This window comes from Gigantopelta aegis, chromosome 15 (assembly GCF_016097555.1).
Source record: "Gigantopelta aegis isolate Gae_Host chromosome 15, Gae_host_genome, whole genome shotgun sequence".
In the NCBI taxonomy this organism is placed as follows: domain Eukaryota; kingdom Metazoa; phylum Mollusca; class Gastropoda; order Neomphalida; family Peltospiridae; genus Gigantopelta; species Gigantopelta aegis.
In genome coordinates, this window is record NC_054713.1 from 2311025 (window position 1) to 2329447 (window position 18423).

The following is an 18423-nucleotide window of genomic DNA, read 5'->3' on the forward strand; positions in this document are numbered from 1 at the left end:
ATTTTAGAGTGAAATAGTGAAATTTGGAATCTAAAATGTGTTATCGTCTCTGAGTGACTGATAACACTTTTATTTCGCTGATATTTTAAGATATTTCACTAAACGTTATGTAATAAAGACAAAGCATTTAATATAAACGTACCTTCTTGTTTCAGAATACTGTATAAAGTGTTTGTAGATTCAAAATTTAATTTGTATAAAAGTTTGATCATGTATATTTTTGTTATAAAGAATACTAAAGTAGACATTATTGCGTTTTCATTTCGTAGTTTTTCGTCAGTAACTCAAGAATATTACTGTGATAATCTGTCGGTTCTGCGCTTAAACGATGGATTACTCAAGAATTCGTGAATGATAAGTTAGTACATATTAGTTATATTTAGCCGTCCCCTCCCCACTATGTACTTTTGCCTCTAGTTTTACTTTTTGAATCGCGAATGGTTAGATGCTATTGTGTTCAAAGATCTAATATTGTGACTTCACACGTTTGCCCTACTCTATTAGTACATGACATTGTTTTGTAAATTATATGGACATGTAGTTGCATGTATAAACTTTACTTTTAAATAAAGGCAAGTGTGAGATAAATTATTCATTCTTTATTTAGAGAGAGAGACAGAGACAGACAGAGTGAGACAGACAGATATACAGTCAGAAAGAGACAGAGGGAGAGAGAGACACAGAGAGAGAGAGGGAGGGGGAGAGACAGAAGGGGAGGGAGAGGGAGGGAGGAAAGAGATAAACACAGAGACGGGTAAAGAGGCGGAGAGAGAGAGAAAGAGGGAGAACCAGTGACAGAAAAGAGAGAGGGGGAGAGAGAGGAGAAAGATATGAAGATAAAGAGTGGGAGTGTGTGTGTGTGAGAGAGAGAGAGAGAGAGAGAGAGAGAGAGAGAGAGAGAGAGAGAGAGAGAGAGAGAGAGACTTTTCTCTCATCCTCAGGTATATGGAACAGAGCTATCCCATGAAAGAAAGCCATGTAAGAAATTTCTATCTTACATGGGATATCACGCGCTTGCATTTAACATGACGTCGGTGGTAATATATGACGTCATATTAATGTGAGGCGGTGACGTGAGATCATTAGACACAGTTTTAAATTAATATTTTGTTATGAAAACCTTCATTTTAAAAGCTATTTTGTTAATTTGTAGTGTTAAATATTATTTAACACATGAAAGAAACACAGTAAATATGATAGTGCAGTTTATTTATGATAAAATGGTCAAATAAAAAGGTTAATTGTTCAGCCATCTTTGTCTGTTCGTGTAAAATAATGGTTTATTTACGGAATGAATGAGAGAAAAAGACTACATCGTATGTGGTCATGTGGGATAGAAAAAGTACACCCTCGGTGGTGAAAATTTCGACCATGGGACTCGGCAAGCCTCGTCCCAGGTCGAAATTTTCACCACGTCGGGTGTACTTTTTCTATCCCACATGACCGCATATGATGGAGTCTTATAGTACATGCGATCCAGGATTCAGGTCGGTGCCATGATACAAACCCAGTACCTGCCAGGTTTGCTTATAACCACTGCTGTATGATTTAGGAGCCAAAGAGGCTGCCTGTCCAACTGGTATGTTTACACGATCTAACGATCAGCGATTGGGCGACAGTTGAACCGATCACGCAGAATGCCCCGCGGGTCGTTCCGAGCAACCAGTCTATAATGGAAATCTATTGAACTTCATTAACGGAGTTTCAATCGCTTCCATTCAAGTAAAAGAAAAGATCCATTCCCGCCAAATTGAAGTCTATAAAACAAACCAAAGGTTTCGCCACAACACAAGTTACGGCAGTTGTTGTTTCAGCAAAGACTATTTCATTTCGGGGCAACGCTTTTGAAATACTTCCGATTGAGGTGACGCTTCCCAACCTATACAAAGTCATTCCCTGGCAGGATCAAATGAGAACGGTTGGTTTAATAAATAAGATTGAAGTGGACAAAAACCCGGTTTGGGGAAGTTTCTCAATAAAATAACATTCCCTCCACTCGTTGGATACATGTCCGGTTTTCGTGGTTTCTCGTTTTCAATTTGTCTGTCGGCACTAAATAAACAGAAGCCCACATCAATTGCTTCGACCATTTCGGAAGAACAAACGCAAAGTCTTGGCGTAAAGAATTGTACAAATACTAGAACACTGTTAGTCTTTATATGAGTACGAAAGTAAAAGAATATTTGATTAATCCCCCCCCCCCCCCTTCCAGGCACCCACCAGCAGATTTTAAACTACGGCTGTTTGATGTATAACATATGACAGAAAGACGTAACGCACTGCACCCACACACGATAACAAGCAAGGGGCTGTTTGATGTATAACATATGACAGAAAGACGTAACGCACTGCACCCACACACGATAACAAGCAAGGGGCTGTTTGATGTATAACATATGACAGAAAGACGTAACGCACTGCACCCACATACGATAACAAGCAAGGGGCTGTTTGATGTATAACATATGACAGAAAGACGTAACGCACTACACCCACACACGATAACAAGCAAGGGGCTGTTTGATGTATAACATATGACAGAAAGACGTAACGCACCACACCCACATACGATAACAAGCAAGGGGCTGTTTGATGTATAACATATGGCAGAAAGACGTAACGCACCACACCCACATACGATAACAAGCAAGGGGCTGTTTGATGTATAACATATGGCAGAAAGAAGTAACGCACTACACCCACATACGATAACAAGCAAGGGGCTGTTTGATGTATAACATATGACAGAAAGAAGTAACGCACTACACCCACAGACGATAACAAGCAAGGGGCTGTTTGATGTATAACATATGACAGAAAGACGTAACGCACTACACCCACACACGATAACAAGCAAGGGGCTGTTTGATGTATAACATATGACAGAAAGAAGTAACGCACTACACCCACAGACGATAACAAGCAAGGGGCTGTTTGATGTATAACATATGACAGAAAGACGTAACGCACTGCACCCACACACGATAACAAGCAAGGGGCTGTTTGATGTATAACATATGACAGAAAGAAGTAACGCACTGCACCCACAGACGATAACAAGCAAGGGGCTGTTTGATGTATAACATATGACAGAAAGACGTAACGCACTGCACCCACATACGATAACAAGCAAGGGGCTGTTTGATGTATAACATATGACAGAAAGACGTAACGCACTACACCCACATACGATAACAAACAAGGGGCTGTTTGATGTATAACATATGACAGAAAGACGTAACGCACCACACCCACATACGATAACAAGCAAGGGGCTGTTTGATGTATAACATATGGCAGAAAGACGTAACGCACCACACCCACATACGATAACAAGCAAGGGGCTGTTTGATGTATAACATATGACAGAAAGACGTAACGCACTACACCCACATACGATAACAAGCAAGGGGCTGTTTGATGTATAACATATGACAGAAAGACGTAACGCACTACACCCACATACGATAACAAGCAAGGGGCTGTTTGTATGGAATTTCTCGATTGGGAAAGGCATACGGTCGCCTTTGATGTACAGCTGTGGTATATTGGTTAAAAACAGAAAGAAAACTCGAGTCCATCTTAGCGATCGGGTTTAATAATCATTTGGTATCAGTGGAGCCCGCACCCAACTCCCCCCATTGAGGTGCACACCATCCTTTATACTGTGTCATTTCGTGGCGACGTTGAGCGCAGGACAAAATTACACGTTAAAAACACGATCCATCCTGGCAAGCCCTGACTGACAGAACCGTTTTTGAGAGCGGGGGTTGTGGATGGGGAGAGATATCTGAATACTTGAATGTATGGATTTTTTTTAGCAATAAAAATATCATATCTGGGGATGCACCGCTTTCCTTTTACAAAATGGTTCAAACCTATGGCTGCCATTTTTTTTACATATGACTTTATAAGACCATGGTCTGAGGTGCTTGCATCGCAGGATCGAACCACGTCGGTTAATCCATTCGACTGATTCGATTCTTTCTCTCGTTACAACCAGTGCACCACAACTAGTCAGAGGCCGTGGTATGTGCTATCCTGTATGTGGGAAGGTACATATAAAAGATCCCTTGCTGCTATTGGAAAAGTGTATTAGGTTTGCTGTGAGGATTTCGAGTCAGAATTAACAAATGTTTGACATCCAATAGCCGATAATTAATAAATCGATGTGCTCTAGTGGTGTCGTTAACCAAAACAAACTTTATATATATATATATATATATATGAATGAATATGTTATACCTTCTAAAAGAAAATCAAAGTTAAAACTATTGCTCAAAGTAGGAGCTAGGAGTTGTGGAAAATGGCCACGTGTTTGATTGGCATTTTTCAATAGGTCATCATCTGGGCTATTCGAAAGGTCAATTTATAAGATGGCCAATGGAGTATAAAAAGGTCAAAAATCAAATTTTCTGTGACATCCACCAAAACAAGCTTGGGCTTAACAGTGTGTTATCTATGACAATTTTGAAATGTTTCTGCCAGTTAAAATGCTCACCGACGGCAATTTCGCTCCTGCCTACAGCACTTTTAAATCAGTAAATTTTGTAACAAATAAATCAAAATTAAAACCCCAAAATTGTCCCTTGAATCGACGGCACTAATAATTATCCATAAGGAAACTGCCATCAGTAAATGACTTACGGCATATCAGATCGCAGCCACGGCAATTGCCGTCGGTGTCACCATTAAGGCCCAAAACACACTGGATGTGGGTCGGGGTCTGGATCTGGCGAGTATGGTGCCAGTCCAAAACGAAACGCATTGAATAGAATGTGACAAAACACACTGCGTCTGTGATGACGTCAACTACAGATCTGGCATAGAACATGCGCCATATTTTCGTACTGCCAGGCTGGCAGCTGCACAATACTCGAGCCTTACGTTTTCATTTTTCTTAAAGATATTAATTAATCAATGTGGATTAATCGTAATTATTGTTGATATTTATAGAAGAAAATACATCCAAAGATATGAACGCAGTCGATTAAATTGATAACACATAACAGTTACAGACGCAGACGTCAAAATAAATCAGGCATGGCGTCGTTACCACACTCTCCAGACCCAGACCCAGAACCAGACTCAAAACCAAACCCTGACCCAGACCCAGACACCAGACCCAGAACCAGAACCAGACTCAAAACCAAGAACCAGACTCAAAACCAAACCCTGACCCTGACCCAGACCCAGACCCAGACCCAGACCCCAGACCCAGAACCAGAACCAGACTCAAAACCAAGAACCAGACTCAAAACCAAACCCTGACCCAGACCCAGACCCCAGACCCAGAACCAGACACAGACACAAACACAGTCCCAGACCCAGACCCAGAACCAGAACCAGACTCAAAACCAAACCCTGACCCAGACCCAGACCCCAGACCCAGAACCAGACACAGACACAAACACAGTCCCAGACCCAGACCCCAGACCCAGAACCAGACACAGACACAAACACAGTCCCAGACCCAGACCCAGAACCAGAACCAGACTCAAAACCAAACCCTGACCCAGACCCAGACCCCAGACCCAGAACCAGACACAGACACAAACACAGTCCCAGACCCAGACCCAGAACCAGAACCAGACTCAAAACCAAACCCTGACCCAGACCCAGACCCCAGACCCAGAACCAGACACAGACACAAACACAGTCCCAGACCCAGACCCCAGACCCAGAACCAGACACAGACACAAACACAGTCCCAGACCCAGACCCAGACCCAGACCCAGACCCAGAACCAGCTTCGGTGTGTTTTGGGCCTAAGTTCGATCCCTGTGTAACTGGCCTTATTTCCAGATGTGTGTACCATGTTCTGTTTCGCGTAAAAATGTATGTTGGTCTACTGCAAACACCAGGGCGCATAAAAATACATTGGATTTGCCAAAAGTGATAATCAAATCAAGAAGTTGTTAGCGGTGTGTAATTAACGATGAACGAGAACGAACAGACGGAAATGTTTTACACTGACCGATAACCGGGGTCAGGGTCTTCGTGTTTACCACCTGTACGCGTGACAAAAAATGGTGCGTTTTTCTCAATTGTCTTCTCTGGCTGTAAAACTGTGCTGCAGTCTTGTTGGCACAAAATACGAAACTGCTTCTGGTTGCGCCGGGATCGCTGGATACGAAACTGTGTCTAACTGAATCTGTGTGAGTAAATACTAGTTTAAAAGTCTCTCATAACTCCATAGGAGTGGCCTGTGTACTGTTTTTTGCTATATTATTGTATTATTAATATTGAGCTGTTGTTTTTATTTTAATCTGTACACATGTTGAGGCGTAAATACAAATATTGTCTGTCTACGAAACTGCGTCTAATAGTTGTATTGTCTGAGAATACGAAATTCTCAGAGGATTTGAAACTGCGTCTAGGAATGTTAAAAATGAGTGATTGCGTATTTCAGTGATATTGTCAAAGTGTATAAACCTGTCCTGCAGCATCATTGTCAGATGATACGGAACTACTAGTGACAGTATTGTTGTCAGAGAATATGAATGTGTGTGGTGCAGTGTTGTCGGAGAATACGAAACTTCGTCTACAAATGTGAAAGCACGTGGAACTGCGTCTAATAGTGATACCAAAATATCTTTACCAGTGTTATTGTCAGGAAATACGAAACTGCGTCTATTAGTGATACAAAAGTATGGTTACCAGTGTTATTGTCAAGTAGTAGTTGTAGTAGTAGTAGTAGTAGTAGTACTAGTACTAGTAGTAGTAGTAGTAGTAGTAGTAGTAGTAGTAGTAGTAGTAGTACTAGTAGCAGAAGCAGCAACATTAATAGTAGTAGTAGTAGTAGTTTAGTTATTATTATCTTAATTCATTTATAGCAATATTTTAATTATTTTAATTAAACATATTTTGTCCTAAAAGTACAGAGTCCAGTTTGGTATAACTGTAAATTGTTAAGATCCCTCCTGGGACGCAGATGACGTGTTAATTATCTCGAACTATGCGGAGACTGAAGGAAAGGGGAAGAAAGGAATGTTTTATTTAAGGACGCACTCAGCACATTTTAATTACGGCTATATGGCTTCGGACATATGGCTAAGGACGACAGAGATAACTGGAGAGGAAACCAGCTGCTTCCACGCGGGTACTGACGTCCCACTTGTGTTGAAATGAGTCGGTCTCTGGTGGCTTATAGGTGTCTTATCTAGTATATGAGCTACAGGGGAACGACCCATTTTTACATTTTTTCAGAGACACTCGAGGCACGCCATCTTTGCCATGGAAACCGCTACAGGTATTACGTCATAGCTATGTGACGTCATTTCTGCGCCAGATGTATTACTACTAGTACTGGATTACGTGTATGACGTGATCTGATCAAGATGTTGGTTACGAGAGTACCCGTGACGTCATGTTTTTATATTCTTTGTGTAGTATCATTGTACTAAAGCTGAGTGACGTCATTCCATGTAGATGTTTTACTATCAGTACTTCTGAGATTGCCTGTTTGACGTCATTTCTGATCAGATGTTTATAACGAGAGTACCTGTGACGTCATGTTGTTGTTATTTTGTCATGTTATGCTATTATTTTTTCATAATTAAGCCAATCCTTTCTGTTTATTTTATTATATTTCACTGTCAGTACAAGATTACTGTGTGACGTCATTTTCACTGTTTACAACATGACATGAGAGTGGCGTGTTCAGGGAGGGAAACGCTAGCATTAGGTTTTAAAAAACAAACAAACGAAAACGACCGTTAGCTTTCTGCCTTCTCAATATGCCTTATTTATAGATACCACGATCTACGGTCATTAATAACATTTTGTTACCACGTTCAACACACTATTGCTATCAATTACGATGTATTACGATCTATAGCAAACTATTGCGACCTACTGCGATTCGTTGTGAGCTGTAGCGATATGTTGCGATGTACAAATATCAGTAACCATCTATTTGTGTTGCAGTAGGTTAAGATCTGCTACGGTCAATAGTGATCTAATACGACCAATCACGATCAATAACGATCACGACCTCATGAACTTGCAACACACAATCGTCCAGGGACAGCGAGTGAGGCTAGCATTAAAAGACCGATTTAATTGGTTCCCGGTGTGACCATTCGGGGTAAAATCTAGCCAACGCGTTTCTTACTTTGCCTGGCCAACTACGACCAGCCCCACGGTCAGCCAGCAAACGTTTTGCTAACGTTCGCGAACTATTTTATTGGTTCCCAACGTAGCCATTTGGTTCACCGTGAAGCGCACAAACTAGCGGACGTTTTTCAGCTAGGTGTGGCTGAACGCAGCCCTTTTCATCGGTATGCTTCTTTCGCTAACGTTGGCCACCTTAAAGCCGGCCCCACTCGGTACATATTTTCTGCGATACGATCCGATACTGTAAGATATGATACGATACCCTAAGGAATCGCGCCGTATGATGATGCTAACTACGATAGGGTCATAGATGATATGTACAATGCCATCGTGTCATGTGTTGTTGGTCGTAGAGTATTGAACATACAGGTGTTTAAGCATCATACCACCATTTGTTGTGTCGTTACTTGCTGTACATAGCAGCTTAAAATAGTACGGTTTAGGAAATGGTTCCTCATAAAAAAATACTACAAAATTCTGATATGCTTTTTGAAATATTTCTTTGATGATTACACGTAGGTTGACCTCTGTAGTATTTAAATAACCCATTCATTTGAAGTTTTTTGTTATATCTAGTAATAACTGATAACAACTGTGCAAGTGGTATGGCGCCACTTGTATAACAGTAACACGAGGCGGTGGTCGGGCATAGGGACCATTAATTGAAAAATTTCGTGATCGATCTATGTTGATGTTTTACACGGTACATGTGAGTTGAGAGCATTGCCTAAAAGTAGTAGTCACATGTTGTATTTCTCACAGAATATATTCTCTCATAGAAATTGTATTGAACTGCATGGAATAATTAATGGTGGTGTGTAACCGTAAGTGTGTCGTATGTTGTCGTGTCGTAGTTTAGATGATTGTAACGTGTGAGAAGCCCATCGTATCGTATCTCAGACGATCGAGTCGTATCTTGTCTAATCGCACCGTGTGAGAAGCCTATCGTATCTCAGACGATCGAGTCGTATCTTGTCAGTTCGCACTGTGTGAGATCAAATCGTAATAAATCTTATCGTATTGCGTATTGCAGATCGGTATTGTCACAGCAACGCCGTTGTCTTTCGCCAAACATGTCCACTAAAAGTCATATAAAATGTTTAGGAAATCGTGTCATGTGTGGGGATTTCCTCTACGATCGTCTTGCCGTACGATATAGTAGTAGAAAACATCTGACAACGGCAGCACACTCAGGACAGTCCCTTTAAAGGGACATTCCCGAGTTTGCTGCACTGTAAGATGTTTCCAACTAATAAAATATTTCTACGATTATACTTACATATTAAATATATTTTCTTGTTTAGAATATCAGTTTCTGTATATTCAACGGGTTTCTGGTCGTCTCAATATTTCTAAGAAGCTCAAACTGGATTTTGTCTTCAAATAATTTTGTACGTACGAAAAAATTATATTTTAGGAAATAAAATGAAATTGGACCTAGTACAACTATTATAACGATCAGAAACACGTTTAATATACAGCCACTAATATTTTATGCAGAAAAATATAGTTGATATATAATTACAATCGTTACAAAGTCTGTTAGTCGATAACATCTTAAAAATTGCAGCAAACTCAGGAATGTCCCTTTAAGAGTGAGCTTTATGACTTACTGTGATATACAATCATTCGTTACGATTTACTGCGATCAGATACGATGATATGATCTGTACACAACAAAAAAACAACAACATGTTATTATGTCTCATTGAAACCCGGAACATTTCTAGACTCGCCGGTCAGGTTCGATGGCTTTTTGTTTGTTGTTACTAAATTAGTTGGGACAGACAAAATCACAACAAAGCTGCAGTGACAGTTTCAGAAATTGTAGAAAGGGATTTAAACAGGCGGCGTCAATTTTAATATAAACATTTTGCGGTGAAATGTTCTCTCTTTTTGTTCAGGGCCTTCTTTCTAATTTCATTTGCCTTCATGGAAAAAAAAGAAAAAAGAAAGGAATGTTTTATTTAACGACGCACTCAACACATTTTATTTACGGTTATATGGCGTCAGACATATGGTTAAGGACCACACAGATTTTGAGAGGAACCCCCACTACATGGGCTACTCTTTCCGATTAGCAGCAAGGGATCTTTTATTTGCGCTTCCCACAGGCAGGATAGCACAAACCAAGCCTTTGTTGAACCAGTTATGGATCACTGGTCGGTGCAAGTGGTTTACACCTACCCACTGAGCCTTGCGGAGCACTTACTCAGGGTTTGGGGTCGGTATCTGGATTAAAAATCCCATGCCTCGACTGGGATCCGAACCCAGTACTACCAGCCTGTAGACCGATGGCCTACCACGACGCCACCGAGGCCGGTATTGCCTTCATGGAAGTCCATTCTCTATATGTTTTTCCTGCATGGAGAGTATTGCATTCTAATGGCATTACAAACGATTTGATTTTGATTCTGGTTCCGTTAATGGCTGTCACATGCTGCAGTTTAGCTGTAGAATAAAATGTCTATAGGAACATCTGCTGGCTTTATACTGTAAACATATTCTGACACCCCTCCACCACCCCCTATTAAAAACAAACTGCAGTTCCACACAGTGTTACACTTATACACTTCGACTTCAAAATTTGCACGCCTGTTGTAGTATTGAATGAGCCTACTGGTATATTGTCTTGATTACCTTGTGTCTGAAAAACAACTGAGTATATATATATATAAATAGTATAACCTACGTCTAATAGGAGAGTGCATATTATTTAGAGGGAGTGCATATTACACATATAATATAGACTGGGGGAGTGTATATTGCATATATAACATACACTGGGGAGTGCTTATTCTACGTATAATGTTGACTGGGGAGTGCAAATTATATCTGACATCGGCACCCAGGAGCAGGTATCTCACCCTCCATTTGAATTGCACTACACTCGCCCTCTCTGTATACATGTCTCTATGTCTGTCTGTCTGTCTGACTGTCTGTCTGTCTGTCTGTCTGTCTGTCTGTCTGTCTCTCTCTCTCTCTCTCTCTCTCTCTCTCTCTCTCTCTCTCTCTCTCTCTCTCTCTCTCTCTCTCTCTCTCTCTCTCTCTCTCTCTCTCACTTAACGCAAACACTACTACAAACGGATGTACAATTTACTTTCTGTGTGTCTCTATCTTGCAGGTCGTCCCTCGAGAGCCTCAACCATGTTGAACACCACCGCCGACTATACGAATGACGCCTCGTCGTCGGCCGTGGAGCCGGACATCTCCGAAACGACCGTCACGGCGGTGATCGGAATCCTCTCGGTACTTTCCGTGTTCGGCACGTTCGGGAACGGCCTCGTGTTGTACGTATTCAGCCACAAGGTGGACAAGGTCACGTCGACCATCTTCATCCTGGCCCTGGCCGGCACCGACTTCATCACGTGCATCCTCATCATCCCCTTTACCGTCGTCTACATCGGCGTCAACAACTGGCTCATGTACGACTTCCTCTGCAAGCTGTACCAGTTCCTCATCACGTGCAACGTCCCTCTGTCCGCTTTTATCATGGTGGCCATCGGGATAGACCGGTACCTGTGCATCTGTCACCCGTTCAAACACGCCATGACGCCGCGGCGAGCCAACATCGCTATCTTTAGCCTTAGTATGTTCGCCTTCCTGCTGGGGTCGATGACGTCGCTCATCTACAGCGTGTACGAGCCGAGGAACGTCGTGGCCAACGACACGAGCGAGGGTTTCGTCTACCAGACCGTGAGACCCTTCTACAACAACAACAACAACTACAACAACACCATCATATCGGCAGGCTCGGGTCTTCACTTTCACACATCCTCGGCGGACAACAGTTCCATGGTGGTCAGTCCGATAGCCGAGGAGACTATTAACAAATCTGAGCAGATTCAGTACGTGTACACCGGAAAGTGTAACCACAACAACCGGTTGCTGAGTCAGAGCATCATAGAGATTTACCAGAAGGTGTACGCTTCTTTCTTCCTAATCGCAATACTTATAGTGTCCGTACTGTACGCCCTCATCTACAGGTCAGTCATCAAGCGGCGGAAGTGGCGATTTCGCCAGAGGTCGATGCGGCCGTCGTGCAATGAGAAGACGGTGGACGTTTCCAAGGCGACGCACCTCGAGAACAATGAGGAGGTGGAGCTGTGCACGAAATCCGCCACGAACGGTCTCGAGAACGACCACGACGAACGCGCGAACCTCAATCACTCGAAGAAGATCTCGAAAAGCGAGCGGAAGGACTTCAACCGGCTCGCCAATATCCGGACGGCCGCCATGTTGTTCGTGGTGAACGTCGTCTTTATTCTGGCGTTTCTCCCGTCGTGGTTGATGGCGCACCGCCTCATTGACTTCAACATGGTCGTCTTCTACATGTATTTTGTGTACAACGTGGCCAACCCTGTGATCTATGCGTTCATGAACGTCGCCTTTCGAAAGGAGCTAAAGGCCGTCTTTACTAGAGGAAGCAAGTGTATGCGATGATTAGAAAGAAAGAAAACAAACCAACAAAACAACAGTACACAAAGCATGCATATGCTTAAGACATCAAGGTACCCTCTGACGAATCACGAGCTGGGTGGAACTTCGTTGTGTGGACAGAGGCAGTAGTAAAAATACGCAATCTCTATCTACCAGCTGGATTAAATCAACGGCTGACAATTGGGGTCCGTATGCATGGGTACCGGCTATTTCTCGTTCATGCTAGTACTCCACAACTGGTATATCAAAAGTCGTTGTGTGTACTTTCCTCTCTGTGGGATACTGCATATAAGATATCCCTTGTTGCTAATCGAAAAGAGTAGCCCATAGCATGGCGACAGCGGATTTTCTCTTTATATATCTGTGTGGTTTTTAGCCATACGTCATATAACCGTAAATAAAATGTGTTGAGTGCGTCGTTAAATTTAAACAAAGTCCTTCTTTCCTTCCTTCCTTCAATTATATATACTTGTTTTCGTACTGAGTTGGACCCGGTACCGGGATGCGAACCCAATACCTTTGAGCCTTATATCCGGGAGCTTAACCTCCGAGGCCGGTAAAAGATTTGAGGCTCGTCTCCTTAATGAGTATCGTTCCCGCCAGTGCTCCACAACTGGGGTAACAAAGCCCGTGGTATGTACTATCCTGTCTGTGGGATGGTGCATATAAAAGATCCCTTGCTGCTGATCGAAAAGAGTAGCCCATGAAGTGGCGACAGCGGGTTTCCTCTCTCTCAATATCTGTTTGGTCCTTAACCATATGTCCGACGCCATATAACCGTAAATAAAACGCGTTGAGTGCGTCGTTAAATAAAATGTTTCCTTCCTTCCTTAGTGAGTAATGGACCACTAGGAAGGTGAAAGACCATTACATACTCGGGTCCCCCCCCCCCCCCCCCAACACACACACACAGACTGGTGAATCAAAGACCGTGGTATATGCTGTCTTGTTTGTGAGATGGTGTTTACAAACAGACCCCTTACTGGTAATGAAAAAAGGGGATATACCCAGGGCAGCGTATTTGAATATTATGTACACGTACGCACTTAACATAGAAATAAAATGTAAAATGTAGCCAGCCAACTGGTAGGTACAGATGCGTCTTGCTGCTGTTGGTCTGTATTTGACAGTGAAGGGGTTAACTAACAGACGTTTCCTTCCAGTGTGTTTTTGTTTTCAGCCGGAGGATGCCAGGACCAACTTCCAAGCTTCCGGAAGTGCAATACTGATGCGTAGCGTCTAATCGTCACGTGGAGACTGGTTACATTCAATGTCTCACCATACACCAATGGCATACTGATGCATCCTGTCTGAAACTAGTATGTGGACGAAGTTTCTTTCAGTTTTCCATTATTTAAACATTGAAATGCAATTCTGGTGCATTTTAAGGGAACGTGTGTGGAGAATGTATTCCATGCTGCATTACAAAACATGTATTACTGATGCATTTATGTGAAACTATTATATGGAGGAAGTGTATATCAAATGTTTGTTTCTTAGGTGGGTAGTTTACAGTCAGCTAGAAAGTCGACGATAGTCGAATAATGTATTATATTAAACTTATATATATATATATATATATATATATAGTCTGCTGTCAATAATTGCAAAACTATAGTGCTTTTTGTGTGTCCTTAGATTGACATCTGCTGTAGACAGACAAATAATATACATTTGGATGTATTCTATTTTTCGATTATCTTCCTGCTTCATTGGGTGGTTATATAATAGAAAACAAAACAACAGATCTAACAGCCAGTGTCATTTCGCGTCAAGGTGAGTTGAATCACGAACAGTCGTTCCAGACCCGTTACGGTTTTCTTCAGCTACAATTACAACGATTATGTCAGACGTGTTATGACAGGTTGAACGGAAGGTCACTAGGCAACGGGTTAAAGGCAAGGTTGCACGGAAGTTTATCTACTAAATAGCTCAAGAAAATATTGCTTCGAATGTACACATTTAATTTGGCAGGAGGTGGATACTTTATTGAGTCAGTTTTACAGTCCTGATATCCAACTTCTGTTCGATATTTTGGTATACTAGTATATAATTGAATTAAGGCTACGAAGTCATAAATCAGCTAAGCAATAGCTCCGTTTATGTTTAGGTAAAGAGACTTTCCTGAGTTTGCTACTATTGTAACACGTTTCCAATGGAAAGAGTATTTTTAAAGATTAAAATTACGTGTGAAATGCGGGTTTTTTTCCTGTTTGGAATATCAGTGTCTGTGGCAGTACATAAGGTGTTTATAATCGCCTAGATTTTACCTCCCAATCATTTCGTACGTATGTAAAGAGTCCACATTAGGAAGTAGAGTGAAGTTTTAGCTACTACAAAGATTATGATGACCAGAAACATATTGAATATACAGACACTGATATGAATGGGAAATGTATTTAACTTGTAATTGTAGTTGTTAAAAAGGCCTTGTTAGTGAGAAGGTGCGGGGATTAGCCCAGTGGTAAAGCGCTCGCTTGATGCGCGGTCGGTCTAGGATCGATCCCCGTCGGTGGGGCAATTGGGCTATTTCTCGTCCCAGCCAGTGTACCACGACTGGTATATCAAAGGCTGTGGTATGTGCTATCTTGTCTGTGGGATGGTGCATATAAAAGATCCCCAATCTAATTAAAATTAGCTCCACTATTACATGTGGATCTAACAGCAGCCAGTTGGAGCTCATGTCCACCAATCAAAACCGTACTTGCAGAATCATGTCAGTGATTTAAAAATAATTTGAAAACATTCCGAATGATCCTGAGGGTATACGATATGTTTCATGTGAATTATGAATGCCTTATTTAGACCAGTAGAATTTATTTTAATCAGATTGCTAACAACACTGCGTAGTCTCCAATGTCCAGGTAACATTTCGTCTGTAAATAATAATTTAAATATTGACCAATCACACTTCGCCTTTTATAACGTTATTTGGGAGCATACAAATTCTAAAAATATCGGGTGAGTCTATTTTAGTGGCCGCAGTACAGCGAACCGTACCAATACGTACGTTATCCGTCTTCAATTTTACATTAAAATGTATTTAAAAAACCCCAACTAAATCAGTCTTCAGTTTTACATTACAAATTATTTATTTTATAAAATAAAACATGTTTTAAGGAATTTGTAAATCACACGAAACATGTCGTATACCCTCAGGATAATTCGGAATGTTTTCAAATTATTTTTAAATCACTGGCATGATTCTGCAAGTAAGGTTTTGATTGGTGGACATGAGCTCCAACTGGCTGCTGTTAGATCCACATGTAATAGTGGAGCTAATTTTAATTAGATTGAAAGATCCCTTGCTACTAATGGAAAAATGTAGCGGGTTTCCTCTCTGAGACTATATGTCAAAAATTACCAAATATGTGACATCTAATAGCCGATGATTAATAAATCAATGTGCTCTAGTGGTGTCGATAACAAAATAAACTTCTATGTACATTATAAATTTGTGTGCTCTAGTCACAGACTAGTGGTGTCGTTAAACAAAACAAACTTCTTTTCTTGTTCTTTTTTTTTTTGTTAATCAGAAATATTTTCCAATGGTGACAAATTCAGGTCATTCCCTTAACGCTAGCTGTTTAAAGTGTAAACATAACTGGCTATAATAGCGATCTAGCGTCAGTTGAAGAGGAACGTGCACATCGTGTGGTTTATATTTAAAGTAACGTGATTCGTACATCTTTGCATTTGGTAAATCATCTATCGTGTGATTTTGCCTTTAATACCGACTTAGGTTAGATTGAATTGGCGGCAAGATCGGATATGATTTAGATTGGGTAAACCTCGCATATAAACACAACTCACCGACTACGGGAGGGGAGGGGAGGGGGGGGGGGGGTCACGATACTGACCAGGTGATTCAGCGTTGTGCATATATCCAATTAAAGGGACTGTTCTGGGATTGCTGGAATTGTCAGATGTTTCCGACAAACAGAGCCTCTTTTTAACGATTAAAGCTGTATCCTAACTGGACGTGGGCGACCCGAGCGATTATTTTAGAAACCAATGGTTTTAGTAGCTGCATCCTAACCGCACGCGTACGACGCGACATACTGATTTGGTCGAGCGCGCGACACAATACCGATAGGAACTGTTTCTATTTTTCTCGCGCGACAAAGCAACAAAAATGTATTAACCAATCAGACAAGTTTTACTTGGCGATTTCAACGGTCGAAGATAATTTCAAAATTTGAGACTGTCGTTATGGTCGCGTCTGGATGGGATATAAATATTATCACATCGCTCGATCACGTGTGGACGGGATGTAGCCCAGTGGTAAAGCGTTCGCTTGATGCGCGGTCGGTCTAAGATCGATCCCCGTTGGTGGACCCATTGGGCTGTTTCTCGTTCCAGCCAGTTCTCCATAACTGGTGTAACAAAGGCCGTGGTATGTACTATCCTGTCTGTGGGATGATGCATATAAAAGATCCCTTGCTACTAATAGAAAAGAGTAGCCCGTGAAGTGGCGAGAGCGTGTTTCCTCTCTCAATATCTGTGTGGTCCTTAACCATATGTCTCACGCCATATAACCGTAAATAAAATGTGTTGAGTGCGTCGTTAAATAAAACATTTCCTTTCTTCCTTCTTCACTCGCTCACGTCGTACACGTCCGGTTAGGATACAGCTTAAAACTTACATAGATAGGTTTCGTTGAGGGCCGGTGGAGTACATTTGGAGAAAGAGAGGGGGGTTGTCTTTTCGATGGTGCAGGGCCGACAATACATGTACTAGTATTTGAGGATGCGGATCACGTTGATAGCGAAATGACAGTTGAAAAGTGCATGAAAATGGTAGATCAGTTAGTCTAGTTGGTTTTGGAATACTGAATAACTAAACCAAGTTCAAAATGGAATGCCTATATTTCGTCCCACGGGGAACACCTTTTTTATACTATGAAATTTACTTTAAGTTATTAATTGCATATTGTAAATTGCACACACACAAAATTTCACTTTTTGTTATTTCCAAGGCACTTTTACTTTTCTTCTTACGTTAAACCACACTGAAATTATTTACAAAAAGTCATTTTTATAAAATGATGGGACGGACTATAGACTCAACCGATTCAGAGCCTGGGTCACGTGAACCGATTACAACCATGGACGCCAGTACGCATGAACTGATGACGTAGATCACGCTTGTAAAAGTCTGTTATTTCCAGTTGGATCGGTTCTTCAACCGGATAAAGACAAAGTTTGTTTTGTTTAACGACACCACTGGATCACATTGATTTATTAATCATTGGCTATTGGATGTCAAACATTTGGTCATTCTGACTCGTAGTATCGAATAAAGAAACCTCTCTATTAAATACAGTTTCTTGTTTACAGCATCACTGTGTGTATATCCGGAGACTTCGTTGTTCGTCTTCTGTTGGAAGTAGCTCGAAATTCATTTACGTCATAACATTATTATTTTTTTCGAAATGATTGAAAACTACAATCCTTTATACGCTACAAACATTGGAACGGTGAGAAATCAATTTTATGTACTGGCACTAGTATTCTAAACAACAACAATTAATTAATTCGTAATTGTTTTAGATAAAAAAAAAAAAGATCTATTAGTCAGAAACACGTTACCATAGCAACAAACTCAGGGCAGATTATTTGAGGTTTAAGCACGCTGTCGTGGGGCTCGTGTCTCCTGTTCAAGGGGGCGCATGCATAAGACATGTTGACGAGTTCATGTAAGAAAAAACAAATCTATAGTGACATTTTTGGCAGGTGGTCGCTGTAAAAGGTGTCCACAATGGTAGAGTCGATTGTCGCTAGTGGTAGTTATGGAGTAATAAATATATCAATACAGTTGGTACATTTTGTTGAAATTAATTGCTCGCTTGTACGTTTGTAAAAG

The 18423-nt window shown here is 41.3% G+C and overlaps 1 protein-coding gene across 1 annotated transcript in view; it reads left to right on the forward strand.

The window, feature by feature from the left end:
* The window catches only part of LOC121390375 (N-formyl peptide receptor 3-like), a 264212-nt gene extending 251326 nt beyond the window's left edge, over window positions 1-12886 (forward strand). Inside the window, exon 3 of the mRNA XM_041522172.1 lies at window positions 11243-12886. Within this exon, the coding sequence (XP_041378106.1) occupies window positions 11266-12561 (1296 nt within the window). The 5' untranslated portion in view covers window positions 11243-11265 and the 3' untranslated portion in view covers window positions 12562-12886. The remainder of the gene's footprint in view (window positions 1-11242) is intronic.
* Window positions 12887-18423: the final 5537 nt, after the last annotated feature.